We start from the raw sequence: 16946 nt of genomic DNA on the forward strand, positions 1-16946 counted from the left end.
TAGAATTGCATAAAGTTTCTTTTCCAGAATTCTAATAGGAGAAATAGCTACCCTTCAGTATCTATATTTGAAGAACACCAGATCTGTCCATTTATAGTTCAATTACTCATCAAATGGAATTTATAGCCCAATTTTCCAAAATCCAAATTCCTAGTGCAGAGTTTACATATTCCCTGGATGTTTCTAAACTTTTATTTAAAGCTAAGAGAAATAACAGATACCATATGATTTCACTGATACTTGGACTCAAAAAATTAACAAACAAAACAAAGAAAGACTCATAAAAATGGAGAACAAACTGATGGTTGCCAGAGCTAATGGGGACATGAAAGAAAAGAAAAAGATAAAGGGGATTATGAGGTAAAAAAATTCTAGTTAGAAAATTAATAATTCATCAAGATGTAGTAATGTGCAGCACAAGAAATATAGTCAATAATATTATAATAACTTGGCATGGTGACAAATGGTTACTAGACTTAGTGTGGTGATTACATCATCTATACTAATAAAAGAGAAATATGCAAATTGATTGTACCTCTGAGACACCCATCAGCCAATCATTAGTATGCAAATTAACCTAACAAAGATGGAAGATTAATTTGCATATGCAGGCACAGAGCAGCCAGGCTGGGCTAGACGCCTATTATGAGGTGAAGGATGGGAGGAGCAGGCGGAGGGAGCTATAGGAGTGGTGCTCCACCAGGAGTGAGGACTTGCAACATGAATCTTCTTGCAACAAGCCTCTAGTAAAGTATATAAAAGTTGGCGCACTATGTTGTGCACCTGAAATTAATATACTATTGTATGCCAACTATACTTCAATAAAAATTAAAAACTTATTTTTAAATTTATAGATTCTCTTGACTTCTATCCAGTTCCTGTGTTATTCTTCTTGATGGCTACATGTATAGATTTGCTTGATTAAATATTATCACCAATCTTCTTTGTAAATTCACTTTTAATGGAATTGTAGGATATACACTTAATAGCCAGATTATTATGATCTCTGAATGCATAATAATCTGGCCACTCAGTCTATTTGTATTTCAAATGGGTACCAAAAGTATTCTAGACTTTTGCTGGAGATTAACCACCTATTTGTCCTGAGCTTTCTATCAGCCAGTGCCAAGGGGAAAACTGACCAGGTGCACTATTTATAGTATCTTTGATATCAAATAAATAAGATACTCAAGAAAAGTACACTGAGTGGCCAGATTATTATGCATTCAGAGAGCATAATAATCTGGCCACTCTGTGTATATTCTTCTTGCTTTTCTACTGCTCCAGTTAGTTTAATTTAGCTTAGTCCATTTGCACATCTCTTATATGAAATTTTAGAAATACTGTAAATCTAGAGTCCCCTACACTGAAAAATCAAGGCTCAGTTTGTTCAGTTATTACAGCATCAAAGTTCCTTAAGCTGCAGTGTGATATTGCCTATAATTATCCACAGTAATTGCTTAATGGTATCATTTTTATTTCTTCTCTTTGTGTCATTGTACACTCCCTCTAATTCTCCTGTATCCTCATCAACTCTATCAATCTTTCCATATAGCAGTCTATTATTGTAAAACTTTTCATACTAATATATTTGAGCAGCTCCATAAATTCTGAGCTTTCGAAAGGGTTTGTGGTGTTTTTCTTGACAAAGAAGTCTCTTTCCTAAATTTGTTAAATAAACTTATTCTGAAATTCAGTACTTATCTTTCTCCTGCTACCATTCATCCAAATAAAACCTGGTTATCCTATCTAATAAAAGAGTAATATGCAAATTAACCATTACTCTGCTCCACAATCCATGCCCACCAGCCAATCAGAGCAAATATGCAAATAAACTCAACCAAGATGGCTATAGTCACAGAGAGCAGGAGGGAGGCGTTTCCCTGGCAACAGAGGAAGCCAAGCTTTCCGCCTGCCCTTGCCTACCTAAACCTCTACTCAAGGCTACAAAGTTTCCATTTTAGAAGGTAAACAAATCCAAACAGAAACGGCTGCCACCATAGAGCGAGCAGGAGACTTGGCTTCACTCCAGGCTACAAAGTTTCAATTATAGAGGTAAATATATCTCAGATACCAGGGCTCCTGCTTGGGCCGCTGGGGGGGGGGGGGGGGGCGCGGGGCATGGCAGGCCTGCAAACCACCATAGGCCCCTCACTCAGGCTTCCCCATGCCCCAAAGCAAACCCCACCCTGATCCGGGACACCATTCAGGGCAAACCAGCTGGCCCCCACCAATCCACCAGGCCTCTATCCTATCTAATAAAAGAGTAATATGCAGATTGATCATCATTCCAACACACAATATGGCTGTCCCCATGTGGTCAAAGATCCTGCCCTTATTTGGACACAAGATGGCCACTACAAGATGGCCAGCAGGGGAAGGCAGTTGGGAGGGACCAGGCCTGCAAGGGAGGGCAGTTGTGGGTGATCAGGCAAGTAGGGGAGGGCAGTTGGGAGGCACCAGGCCAGCAAGGGAGGGCAGTTGAGAGGGACCAGGCCTGCAAGAGAGGGCAGTTGAAGGAGATCAACCCTGCATGGGAGGGCAGTTAGGGGTGACCAGGCCGGCAGAGGAGGGAAATTGGGGGCAAACTGGCTGGCAGGGGAACAGTTAGACATCAATCAGGCTGGCAGGGGAGTGGTTAGGGGGTGATCAGGCTGGCAGGCAGAAGCAGTTAGGGGCAATCAGAAAGGCAGGCAGGTGAGCAGTTGGGAGACAACAGTCCCGGATTGTGAGAGGGATGTCCGATTGCCTATTTACAGGCATAATCATATCCCCTAAATGGGCAGCTGGACATCCCTCAAGGGGTCTCAGATTGGAGAGGGTGCAGGCTGGCCTGAGGGACAGCCCCTCCTGCTCCCATGCACAAATTTTGTGCACCAAGCCTCTAGTGTAGTCTATAATTTCCCCCATTTAACTTTAAATGTAACCAATTATTTGTGTATGCAGACATCTATATTAGATGCATCATCTGTCATGTTGCTTAGCTGTGATGTTATCTGAATTAAATACCTTTTAATCCTTTGGACTATAATATGCTTTAGGATTCTGTATGAATTGCTGTAGTCTGGTTTTTACCAGTGTGGATTGACTTCTACATATCACTTCTTGACAATTTGGATATACTACTTTGTCTGATAGTATATTTTTATGTCTTTACATAGTTGTTGCCCATGTCATGAGATTCAAAGGTGGTTCTCTTAAAAGGAATACCACAAGTGTCCATGGACTTACCTGAAGTATAGCTATTCTTCTAAATGGGAGTAAGGATACTGTATGGCATGGAATTAGTATGATCAATGAATTTTCCACACATTTATTTGGCTCTTCTCTGTTTTGATATGGGGGCCTTCTAACTATTAAATTTCCCCTTCTGGTATTATAGAATTATTGTGGCTAAATACCAGTTAACACTTTGATTAAATTCATACTATTCCCATCTCTTGATAATTAAAATTTCTTTTTTAAAAAAGGTAGTTTGTATTTATTTTTTATTGAATTTTTGGAGTAACACCGATTAACAAAATTATACAGGTTTCAGATGCACAATTCTACAACACATCATATGTACACTGTATTCCGTTCACCACCCCAAATCAAGTCTTTATCCATCACCATTTATCTTCCTTATACCCTCATACTCAAAACCCCCCTCACCCCCCCTGCAACCACCACACTATTGCCTATGTCCATGAGTTGTTGTTGTTGTGTTTGTTTGTGTGTGTGTGGTTTGGGTTTTTTATTTGTTTGTTTGTTTTTGCTCAATCCCTCCATCCACAACCATCCAGGCATCCAACCCTGACAGTTGTCAGCCTGTTCCCTTTGAGATACTACTTGGTCATAAAATAGAAGAAAATCTTACCCTTTGTGACAGCATGGATGGATCTGGAGAGCATTATGCTAAGTGAAATAATCCAGTCAGAGAAAGACAAGTACCATATGATTTTACTCATATGTGGGATCTAATGAACAAAATGAACTGAGAAAAATAGTGTCCATTAAAAATTGTATGCCAAGCCCTGGTGGGTTTGGCTCACTGGATAGAGCATCGGCCTGGGAACTGAAGGGTCCCGGGTTTAATTCCAGTCAAGGGCATGTGCCTTGGTTGCAGGCACATCCTGGTGGGGGTTGTGCTGGAGGCAAGTAATCAATGCTTCTTTCTCATTGATGTTTCTAACTATCTATCCCTCTCCCTCTCTGTAAAAGATCAATAATATATATATTAAACTGCCAACCACTTGGCAGTTTAAAAAAAATTGTATGCCTAGGCTGCAGCAGGTTCACTATAATAAGCCTATCAGTTATTCTTTATAAATTTCACTATATCCACCCAGAAGATGTGGTTCAGTGGTTGAGCATGACCCATGAATCAAGAGGCCACTAGTTCAATTCCTGGTCAGAGCATATTTCCAGGTTTCAGACTCAGTCCGCAGTGGGGGGTGTATGTGCAGGAAGCAGCCAATTGATGATGTTTCTGTCTCATCAATGTTTCTCTCTATATATATTTCTCTCCCTTCCTCTCTCTCTAAAAATCAATAAGAACATATTTTTAAAATTTTTACTATAGTAGTTAAGAAGATATACTTTACCCACGACTACTTGTGGACCATGATTTCTATGTCTGCCATAAGTATTTGACTTTCCATTGGTGACTAGTCCTTATAGGACTTTAGCCCTTCTAGTACTAGTACTACTCTAGTTATTTGGTATACTTCGTCCTTTCTATTTGCAGAGTTGTTCAATGTGGGCCAGCATTTGAGGTAATAGTCCTGAATTGCAACCTCTTGGCCTCAACTTTTTAAAAACTTTCTCCCCTGCAGAAGTTATCTGAAAACTTTTCTGCAGTTTTATTATCTGGTAGATGCTGCTTTTGTAGAATTTTTTCCACTAGTCTGCTACAGAATCTAATGTTTGACACACTTTCCTACAGGCTTAGTATGGAGGCCTTTTTATGTAAGAAGTTATATCTTCTTAAATGAAAGTGTCCCAATATTATCCTGTTAATGTAGATATATTCACTATAAAGCCATCCTGGGGATTATTCCCCTTTCAGTTTCCATTCAATAGAACAATGAAATTGGGTCTCAAGATGTGGTAGAGTTCATCATGTCTTCACTCCCTTGTTAGGTGAGTTTATTCTCCTTGCTGTTTGAGCCTCTTGTCAGGAATCTTAGCAGGAGAACAAGTACAGGTAAATAAAGAACCATATTGCAAAAGTCAGAGCTTTTAAAATTAAGTACAATGAAGAAAAGAGATCAACATCTGCTAGAACTAAATCAAATATTACTGGTTCTGTATGGTATTAGTAAGGAAAAATATACAGAACTAAGAGAAAATTCCTATTACTAATATTCAAAAATATTGGAAACAAGCAAAAGCAGAAACCGTTTGAAACATGCTGGTGGGTTTTCACCCACTTCTTAAGTCATCATTTATACCAGAGAGTACATCATCATATACGTTTTCTATGTCAAACATAGCTTGATCTATATCGAACATTAGGTCTTCTTCTTCTCCTACTGTAAGTATTGATTCCAAGTCTGAGAATTCAGCAAGATCAGGTAGTGATTCTTCCTCAGAAGGAGATGAATCTACTTCTACCTGTTCTGCTACCTCATTTTGCTCTACACAAGGAACCTGTTCCTGTGAAATTAACTGCAAAATCTCTTCAGCTATTATTATTATCTGAGCAACACAATCAATAAGTCCACTAACTAGTTCAGGGATTGACACAGCCTCCATGCCGCTCTTCTCAGGAGATAAAATAATCTTAAAAGCTGTAGCAAATGGACTTTTGACGACAATGAATCCTGTGGGGCTGACAATGGTTCTGTGGTTGGTTGGTCCAGAAATCAGGCTGTTGATACAATTATGATGATCAAGTACAGAATGAGTCCAGTGGTCCTATAGCAATTTTTTATAGAGTTCGTGAACCTCCCACAAAATCACGTATGGTATTCTTGTTGGTACCAGTGGTGAATTGCTTCTATAATGGCAATCTGGCAGATTGTCACAGACAAAAGAATACAGCAAAGTAGATCTAATAATAGAAAAGAGAAACACAAAGATTAATATTCTTGAGCCTTTATTCATCCTACAGGTTCTGACTACAGGATAAAGTTGAAAGGGTAATCCTAGCTATTGCTCCTCTTCTTTTGAGAACCTTGTAAGAATCTACTACTTATATCCTACTTTAAATATTTCATTGTCTTTATCTCTTCTTAGGGGATTTGAGAACAAAGGGAGCATAGATAGTTCATCTATCTTTCTTGAACAATTCTATTGAGGAAAATACATTCACTCAGATTCTTTCAGTTAATTTCGTCTTTATTAGCATCTTTGTCTGATTGTCATTTATATCTGGTGCCGCAAAATTCTGTTTTTAAGAAACCATTTATTAAAGTTTCCAATTACCTCTGCAGCCTAGGAAATTTATGGTAAATTAAAGTTCTACATTTTCTGTCTTTTTCAAATTTTGGACAATTTCTATTATAAAATGAGTTCCTTGGTCATTTCCTATTTCTGTCAATATTACATATCTAGCATATAGTTCCTCTAACTTTGTCTAAAAGCCATGGTCATACCAGTACTATTCTCACCTGCATGTCTGGTGTGCTTTACAAGCCTTTCTAAGTGCTTATGCTTCTGTAAAGCAATATTCTTTGCTTAAACATCTAGGAATTGGCCCAGTATAATCTACCTGTCATGTTTGTCTGGCTTACCACCATTGTTTCCTTTAAAAATTAGTTAAATATAAAAATAAAAAGTCACAGATATAATATATGTGGAAATAACATAGGGAAAATAAACAGTATTATAATAACTGTATGGTGACAGATGGTTAGTAGACTTATTGTGGTGTCCACATTGTAAGGAATATGAATGTCAAATCAGTATGTTGTATACCTTAAACTAATATAACATTCCATGTCAAATATCTGATATAATAAAGAGGTAATATGCAAATTGACCATCATACTATTGCACAAGATGCCCGCTCCCATGTGGTCACAAGATGGCCTCCACAAGATGGCCGGCAGGGGAGGGCTAGTTGTGGGCAATCAGGACAGCAGGGGAGGGCAGTTAGGGACAACCAGGCCAGCAGGGGAGGACAGTTGGGGATGACCAGAATGGCAGGGGAGGGCTATTAGGAGTGACCAGGCCTGCAGGGGAGGGCACTTGTGGGGGACCAGGCCTGCAGGACAGGGCAGTTAAGGGGTACCATGCCTGCAGGGATGGGCAGTTGTAGGGGACCAGGCCTGCAGGACAGGGCAGTTAGGGGCAACCAGGCTTGCAGGTGAGGGCAGTTGGAGGCAATCGGGCTTGCAGGGGAGTAGTGAGGCATCGATCAGGCTGGCATGGTAGTGGTTAGGGGTGATCAGGCTGGCAGGAAGAAGTGGTTAGGAGCAATCAGGTAGGCAAACAGGCAAGCAGTTGGGAGCCAGCAGTTCCGCATTGTGATAGGGATGTCCAACTGCTGGTTTAGGCCTGATCCCTGTGTGTGGTATAAGACCTAAACTGGCAGTCAGACATCCCCTGAGGGGTCCCAGATTGGAGAGGGTGCAGGCAGGGCTGAGGGACGCTCTCCTCCCAGTGCATAAGTTTCATGCACTGGGCCTCTAATACTTTCCTAAAAAAGTTTGTCAAAGATTCAAGTTTTTAGTCATTTGACATATCTCATATTGCTTACTTGTTTGCTTGTTTGATTCATAGTTGCTTTTACTTTATTCTTTCTCCTCTGCTTACCTAGGATATTCATGTCCATATTCCCAGAGGTTTTATGTGCCAATCCTGCAACTTTAGGTTGAACTGACAAAAGATCTGACTTGGGATTTAGAGTCCTCAATATTGCAGAGTCTACATTAGTTTTGGGGTATCCAATTGCTTCATTTTAAGTAGAATGTTCTATCTTTCTACTCTGATGATCTGGTGCATATCCTACATGAATTGCTAAATTCCCTTTGTTGGTTTATTTTTATATCTCCCTTTATAAAATTGCTGCTCCTGCTATAGATCAGTCTATAATTTTGCATTACAGCATATATCTTCAATTCACAGCTGTTCAGTGTCCCTATATACTTTGACTAATTTTCTTAGACATGTATACATATTAAATTTCTAGCTACCAGTCCTGCATATTAGGCTGGTTTTGTTCTCTCCAATCTCAGTCAAGCTTATTCTAATGAAGAGTATCAGGAAGCAGTCATCCATTGCATTCCTTTAGGATAATTCCAAATCTGTTACTGCCCTATTTCCAGAAGTTCTAATCAGAGTGATGCCCAGCTAATTGTACTCCTTAGATCTTTACTGGAGTAGAGTAAGTCATCATCGATATGGTCTGATTTTCACATGGAATTTGCTAGTCTCCATAGGGCCTAGTTTGACCCACTTGGTTATAAACTATCTGTACTTAGCATAAGACCTGTCAAAACCACACTATTTTTTGTCCAAAATCCCAACAGTAGAAATGGGAATAGCGGTGCAAACCATGATGACCAGAAGGCATTATTTTGGTTATAGGCAACTTTCCATCTGAAGTATGGGAAAATGGGTAGTAGAGGCACAGCAGCTTGTTTTATTAATTCAAATGGAAAGAGTTAATGAAAGAAACTTGGCATTAGTATAGAACTGAATCAGCTCAGCAGAAGGGAAACACAAAAGAAAAGTATATGCTAAATTTTACTAGAGAGCACCATCACATTTTCAAAGGAAACAATAACCTACTATGGTGCTCATAGCCCAAGGGCATGTGAGGGTGATAGGAACACACTCACACAAAGACTAAATTCTGGTTTCCCTTTTACCAGTTTTTTTCCTACCTCCCCTTAGAACTCTTTAACTCCACTTCTTTGTTGATATACTTCCATTTCTTCACCTATGTTTTTCATTCAATTTTGCTTTCTGTCTCCATCTTCCACTATCCCTCCCCATCATCTTTTCTTCCATCTCTTTCTAAACTGGGAAAAATTTAGAAATAAATTATATCCCACTTATCAAATTGATATTTTATTTATAGACTCTCACATTGTACAATCTAAATATAAAAATTAAAGGTAGAACATTTCATATTTTATTATCTTATGAAGACAAATTTAGTTACTTATTACTTATGCAACCCTTGATTTACTTCAACTATCACTTGGTTACCTTTGATAGGAATAATTTCCTTACCTAACCTTAACCCAGATGACCATTCTATTAGCTAATCCACAATTCCTATCTTCAAAGCATCTTAGACCCTAGGAGCAGGGGGGGTGGAGTGGAGGTAAGGAAGATGTTGAAAAACTGCTAAGAACTGCACTACTAAGAAAGAGTAACAGTATAGCATCAGCTTATTCCAGTTATAATAATTTCCAAAGCAACCAATCCTTGACACCTTAGTCTGCCTAAAGGAGTCTTTTATATAGTTTGTGCCTAATCCTCAAATCACTCTAAAGACCTTTCCATAAACAGTTCCCTCTGCTTGCAACCCCTTTCCCTCATGGGAAAAAAAAAAAAAAAAAGGTTTATTCCGATCTCAGTTTAAATATCATCCCTTCAGATATTTGAACCTCCAATCTGAAAAAGGCCCTTAATCATCCCTTTATTGTTAGTAATACCGTGCATTTTTATATTATGGCACCTATAATTACCTCATGTTTTCTTATTTATTTGTTTTTCTATCTCCTACGCTACCACCATATACATATAGACTAAAATGCAAGTGCAATGAAATTAGGAAACTTGTATTGTTTTGCTTTTTGTTGTATCCTCAAAAGCACAGAAGAGAGAGTGCCACATAGTAGGTAATCAGTAAGTGTTGCTAAATAAAGGAAGGAAGAAAATGAGAAAGGAACAACTTTTAGCGCTTTTATTCAGTAAATAGTATCAAGTTTGAACCATGCAGGACGATAGCAGGAGGTATAAAAATAAACCAATTCCTCAAAACACGCAGTAAAATGAGCAGGTAATCCACAGATAGAGAGAAAACATTCACAAAATAGATACCTGATAAAGAAGTTGTGGCCAGAATGTATAAAGAGCTTGTACAACTCAAAAGTAAAAGCAAACAAACCAATTTTGAAGATCGCCAAATGATTTGAACAAACATTTCACAAAGGAAAAAAGCAAATACATGTATACCTTGTTTTATTGTGTTTCACTTTATTGTGCTTCACAGATAGTGTAGGTTTTTGTTGTTTTGTGTGTGTTTTATCAAATTGACAGTCTGTGGGAACCTTGGATTGAGCATTACACACACACACACACACACACACACACACACACACACACACACACACTAGAAGACCAGTATATGAAAATTCATGCATTGGAGTGGGAGGAGGGGGACTTAGCCCGGCCTGTCCCCTCTCACAGTCCAGGAGCCCTCAGGGGCAGGAGGCAGGGAAGGCAATGCCCCATCACACCTGGTTACCTGAGCCTCAGGTGGTCCTGGGCAGCTGGGCAGCCACCATTTGAGGCTTGACTGCACCTCAGGTCGGCCCTGGGTGGCTGGCAGGCTGAAGGGACTGAGGGACTCTGGAGGTAGGCACCCTGGCAGAGTTGAGGGGACTGGGGGCTGCCATCTTATGGCTATGGGCACTGCCATCTTTGCAATGGCATGAGGGTCAATTAGCATATTCCCTCTTTATTAAATAGGATTATATGCCATTCTCCCACATCATTTGCTCACTTTGTATTTCTGTGTCATACTTCAAACTTTTTCATTATTATTTGATTATCTGTAATCTGTGATCAGTGATATTTGAGAAACCAGGAAAGGGAGAGTAACCCATTGAGGCAAACATCATTGTTGTCTTATTTTAAGAAATTGCCATAGCCACCCCAACCTTTAGCAATCACCATCCTGATCAGTCAGTAGCCATCAACATCAGCATATGACATTCCACCAGCAAAAAAATTTATGAACCACTGAAGGCTCAGATGATGGTTAGCATTTTTAGCAATAAAGAATTTTTAATTAAGGGATGTATATTGTTTTTTAGACATAATCCTATCACACACTTTATAGGCCACAGTATAGAGTATCATAACTTTCCTATGCACTGAAAAAAATTGTGACTCACTTTATTGCAATATTATCTTTACTGTAGTGGTCTGTAACTGAACCTGTAATATCTCCAAGGTATGCCTAAAGCCAAAAAGCCAGTGGAAACAGTCAGCATCTCTAATCATCATGTCAATGCAAATTAAAATCACAGTAAGATACCACAACACACTCACTAAACTGGCTAAAGTTAAAGAGTAAAAACATCAAATGTTGGCAAAGATGTAGAGCAACCAGAATTCTAACATATTTCTGGTTTTCAACCTCTTTGAAAACATTTGGAAGTTGTTTTTCTTAATTAAGCAAGCACCTTTTTTTAAGCATGCAGCCCAATCAATTCCACCCCAAGGTATTTACCCAAAAAATGAAAGTTTACAAAAAATATTTTTAAGAGACTGGCCATGGCAGCCTTATGCATAATACCCCTCCACCCAAAAAGTGGAAAGAGTTCAGGTATCAATCAAAAGGAAAATGAATATTCAAACGTATATATTCATATAATATGATACTAATCTGCAATATAAAGAATGCCACTACTGATAGGGACAACATGGATGAATATAAAAATATTATACTTAAAGAAATAAATCAGACACAAAAGAGGAATATATATTATATGATTCCATTTATATGCAGTTCGATAAAATACAAAATGACCTATGGTAGAAAAAAATTAGAATAGTGGTTATGTCTAGGAAAGTGGTAATTAATTGGGAAGAGGCATAAGAGAATTTTTTGGGTTGATGGTAATGATCATGCTTTAGATAGAGTTTTGTATTACACAGGAGTATGTATTTATCAAAACTCACAGAATGGTACTTTTAAGTTTTGTGCAGATCACTGTATGTAAATTTTATTCCCCCCTAAAGTGACTAAACATAATCCCCAGATACATGAACTATATATCGGATGAAATGACATGCCCATAAATAATTATTCTAATAAATGCTCATGTTTATGAAAGGCCTACTATATTTTAAGCACTGTGAAAATGACTTCTCACAATAATGCTACAAAGTTACAGATGGAAAAAAAAATGGAGGATGAGAGAAATTAACTTGCCCATAGCCAAATGGTAAATAAGGTTGCAGAACTGGAAATCAGCTTAGGTCTGACTCCTAGTGTCCTTTGCCAGAGGCATAAATTCAGGTGCCTACTTGAGCAAAATTTGCCTTATTTGCACCAAAGACAACATCTCGTTCTAAGCAGGAAATAGAACTGAGAATGTTAATATAATTTGCCAACCTTGGAAACTGGCTAAATTCCAAATTCTTAGAACAGTGAGTCCTAAGGCAAAGAGACAGAGAGAGCCTGATCAATCCTTCAGGGATCCACATCATTTGTTACAGGAATGTTGCCGTCCATTTTATCTGCCCCTCCACTGACCTACTGAATTGACCCAAACACTCATAAACTACTCAGCTGTGATAGAGCCAAGATGGATGAGAGAGGGTCAAGGTGCTGCCTACTAAATGTTTCCTGGACTTTTGCTTTCAAATAGAATATGGATGTTCCTGTCACAACTAGAAAACAACAAAAAAGAGATAAACTGAAGATTTGGTAGGCTTAAAGTGATCCACGATCTTTGGAAACAAGGACAAGCTGAACTAATATTTCAGAGAACTACAAGCCCTTCCTAAGTGAGCTGATAGTCATGATATGGTTGATAATTCTGGGTACAAGTTGAAGATGAGGTTTGGCCCCAAGGCTGAGTGACTCTACTTAGGAAAAGGAGAAATTTGCATAAAATTTGAGACTAGCATCATGGTTGTAAATTTGAGAAGCCTGAAATACAGGGTTGGTTTTCCTTACCTGAAGTTAGTTGAGTTTTAGACTGGCGCCTAAAAGTGAAAGGCTCAGTGAAATGTACCGCAGTCAAGCGGTACTTCAGAGATAAATTCTCGGTAGTGGAAGGGTAAATGCCATAAATACACTGCCAAAATCTTACCTCAATTTTGAATATGGGAGCACCTAAGGTGGCTAATAAGTTAATAAGCTCAAAACCATCCCCAAAGAGCACTTTGGACAAAGTGATTCTAAAACTCATAAAATGTACCTTAATCAATAAAGAAATTATATATATATATATATATATATATATATATATATATATATATATATATTAGTATAGCCAAAATATCTGGAAGAAGAACAAAACTGGAAGACATATACTATCATCTATCAAGACTAGCTGTACAACTGCAGTAATTATGACAGCATGGCACTGGCGCAAAACAAGCAAATAAATCAATGGAACCATGACACTTCACACCAGATATCAAAGTAATACTATGACTACTACTAATAATAATAAGTTGAAATGGATAATACATCTAAATATGAAAGGTAAAACAATAAATCTAGAAAACAACATAGGCAAATATCTTCATTATATTTGGTAGGCAAAGATTTCTTATTTGATACAAAAGTCATTATCTATGAAGGTTAATTAATTGGATTTCATTAAAATTAAGAACTTTCATTTATCAAAAGATGCCTTAGGAGCTGGAAAAGCCTCACAGATGGAAAGAAAATATTCACAATACATATATCTAACTTGCATTTTGCATATAGATATGTTTTTAAACTCCTTCAAATCAATAAGAAAAAAGACAGACTTTCCAATTTTAAAAAGTAGAAAACAATTTCAATGGCACTTCACAGAAGAGAATATCTAAATATCCAACTAGCATATGAATAGATTTTCATTATTATTTCTTATTAATAAAATGCAAATTAAAACTACAATGAGATGAACCCAACCAGAATAGCTAAAATTGAAAAAAAAAAAAAAAAAAAAACTGACAATATCAAGCACCAAGAACATGGAGCAACTGGAACTCTCATAAATGGTTGGTGAAAGTATTAACTGGTATAACTACTGTAGTTTGGAAAAGTGTTTCACAGTATGCACTGAAACTAAACATAATTTTATTACATGACCCTGCAATTCTAAGTATACAACCAAAATAAAAGAGTACAAATATTCACAAAAATACATTTACAAGAATGTTGAAAGAAACCAGATGCATTAAAGTGTATACCATATGAATTTCATTTATATAAGTGAGATTTAAGAACAGGCAGATGAAGAGATAGAACAGAAGTGCATGCAGTGGTTACTTCTAGGTGGGAGTTCCTGGAAATGTTTTATGTCTTGATATTATTAAATATGTTTTTTTATAAAAGCACTCAACTGTACTCTTATAATTTGTATACTTTATATGAATGGCTATTTAGAAATTATTTTATTTTTAATTTGGGGTCTCTTTCCTATAAAACCAGAAAGAATAGTCAGAATGTGATGAGAGTCTTTCTAGGGTGAGTAACCCAGTCATCACAGGAAAATTGAATGAAGTCTGAAGGTACAAACTTGTACCTTTGGCCCCTGTGACTCTACTTCCCACTAGGTTAGTGCTAAGTAAATAAAGAGGTCCTTTTTATAGTTAGATAGAGTTGTAGATTGAGGCAAAAGGAAATAACCCACATCTTACATGTAGCTCAGAAAAAGAGCTGGGGCAGAGGCCATGTTCTCTATCTGATAACTAGAATATTTAACCTTATAGATTTTTATTAATCTCACTGTTATGACATTTTTGTCAAGACAACTAATCATTTTTCTCTTTGCTGACAGTCTTACCTGCTATTTTTGTGATGCTTATAACTGGCTAACTGGCAATAAATGTCTAACAGTAGACTGGGAAAAGAGCAAAGGAATCCAAATCTTCTTGGCCTATGTTTATAGTCAATAAGCTTCTCTGCATGGGCAAGGTAAATTAGTTCAGATCCAAAGGGAACAGAGGCAGTTATGTAGAAATTAAAATACGTCCTTGGTGAGTATAGGTGCCAGTTTCCTACTTACAAACAATTTTTTTTCACAATGCACCTTTTTCTAGTGCTGCAGTATTATTTGGATACATGCATTTAATATAGATTTTTTTAAAAACCCACAGATATTACTTCTCATTGCTATCCTCATCTCAGAGGAAAACATTAAGAGGTCCTTGTCCCCAAAGGGCAAAATTTATAATTTTGATTTAGCAGGAGCTCTCTGGGAGGCCACAACGAACAAATCAACAGTATTTACCCTTTTAAATCCCTTTTAAAAAGCCACAAACCTTTGCCTTAGAAAAAAATCTTGGTGCAATAAGGCTTTTGCCTATTATAGAATCTGACATATTAAATCCCCATGATCATTTTAATTTATCAAGAAAGAAAGGAGTTGTGTGGCTGAGAAACTAAACATAGCCCCTTCTTGAAAATATATGAAAAATTCAAAACAAAAATGGGGTAGGAAATGTCCTTATGATCAATTTAAACCAAATTCTACTGAATTTATTTCCTCCTCCTCCAAATTTGCTTACTGCTTTAGGGAGAATCACAGATTCTTGCTTAGCCTTCAGAAAAATAACCTAGTGGTTTTGAAAATATAACTCTTGGTTATTTTCCTAAATAGCCACATAGTTTCTCAAAACACTATCCAAACATGAGGATAGCCATCCCATCTTGACTTGGTAGAACCCTGCACCCTTTTGTCCCTGAATCTTGGCTGTTATGAGAAGCCCAAAGGCCCCAGAGAGCTTGAAAAAAATTGTAATACTTCCAGGAAGATTCTTGGCTTTTAAATATTACCAGTGCAGAGGAGAGGGTCTAAAATAAGGGAAATAAAAACAGAATTTGGAGGTAATAGGGAAAGGGATACTATTCCTAAATCTTTCTTCAAAAAAATCATTTGTTTATTTGAATACTTTATTTGGACAATAGAGTAAAATGATGCTAGTGGTTGTAAGGGTAGGGTCATTTGAATTTCAGCTTTTCCACTTATAATTTTTGCCTAAGTTTCCTTATCTGTAAAATGAAGATAACAATTGTAGAATTACATGAGGTAATACATGAACAAATTTATAATGGCGCCTGGTATGTAGTAAACACTTAATAAATGCTCACTAATATCCAGGAACCAGTGTGTGGTGCATCCTGGGAAGGTAGGAGAGGAGTTAGTTGCAGACCTTACATAAACAGGAAGGAAGCATGAGAAATACAATTCATCTCATAGTTATAACCAATATGACTTTGAACTTGGATAAAGATGTGAGAGAGCAGAACTGTCTTGTGGCTCTTGTTCATACATAAGCCTTTCAGAAGACCTGAGAAAAATCAAGTAGGGAACCCTTGAGGCTTAGTGGATCTTCCTAGCCTAACTTCCTCTTGCCATCAAAGTGCTTGCTCACTCTGTTTCTGAGCTCTGGCAGGCAAAAGTTGATTACACTTTGGATTGCTCATTCACTACTCCTCCAAAACACTGCCAGCTGCATGGAGAAAGACTTCCCCTTGATATTATGGCAATGAATATTTCAAAGCACTAACTGGATATGTACTTGGAAAGTAATTGGCAAAATCATTGAGGCAAGATAATGAAGGCCATTACCCTGTGTCTACTATACTTTCACCTGAAAGAAGATCAGAGGTCCTATAATTCCATCCTTCTGCCTGAAAATGTGCTTACCGCTTATCCACCAAAGGATAAGCTTCTGTTTTTAATGATCTCAGAATAAGATTCCATGACCTCCCTTGGTAGCTCATTTCAGTGTTTTACAGTTTCCGTCTTCTGTTAATTATATTCTCAAGTACTTTCACATACATTAATGTATTTTATTCTTATAACAATCCTGTGCACCGAGGATTATCCCTATTTTGCAATGAGAAAATGAAGACCCAAAGAGGATAAGTTACTTACCTCGATTACACAGCTGGTTTAGTAACAGAGCAAGAGTGAGAATCTGATTCTTTCATCTCTCAGGCCCTCTGTACTGTCACTTAACTGTGATCTACCTAGTGATGTTCTGGGAAGCTTCAAATCACCAGCAAAATAAGGATCAGTGTTAAGATGTGAACAAGAACA

General features: G+C 37.6%; 2 protein-coding genes across 2 annotated transcripts in view; one reads left to right on the top strand and one right to left on the bottom strand.

Annotated features, from left to right (window-relative positions):
- Nucleotides 1-16946, top strand: part of TRPC5 (transient receptor potential cation channel subfamily C member 5) — a 352280-nt gene that overhangs the window by 237423 nt on the left and 97911 nt on the right. The gene's annotated exons all lie outside the window — the stretch shown is intronic.
- TRPC5OS (TRPC5 opposite strand) lies at nt 5407-6042 on the bottom strand. Its single transcript, XM_036454472.2, has one exon. It carries the CDS (start codon nt 5737-5739, stop codon nt 5407-5409), a length of 333 nt encoding a protein of 110 aa, XP_036310365.1. The 5' UTR covers nt 5740-6042.

The sequence above is a fragment of the Pipistrellus kuhlii genome, unplaced genomic scaffold (assembly GCF_014108245.1).
Source record: "Pipistrellus kuhlii isolate mPipKuh1 unplaced genomic scaffold, mPipKuh1.p scaffold_m20_p_29, whole genome shotgun sequence".
NCBI classification, from domain to species: domain Eukaryota; kingdom Metazoa; phylum Chordata; class Mammalia; order Chiroptera; family Vespertilionidae; genus Pipistrellus; species Pipistrellus kuhlii.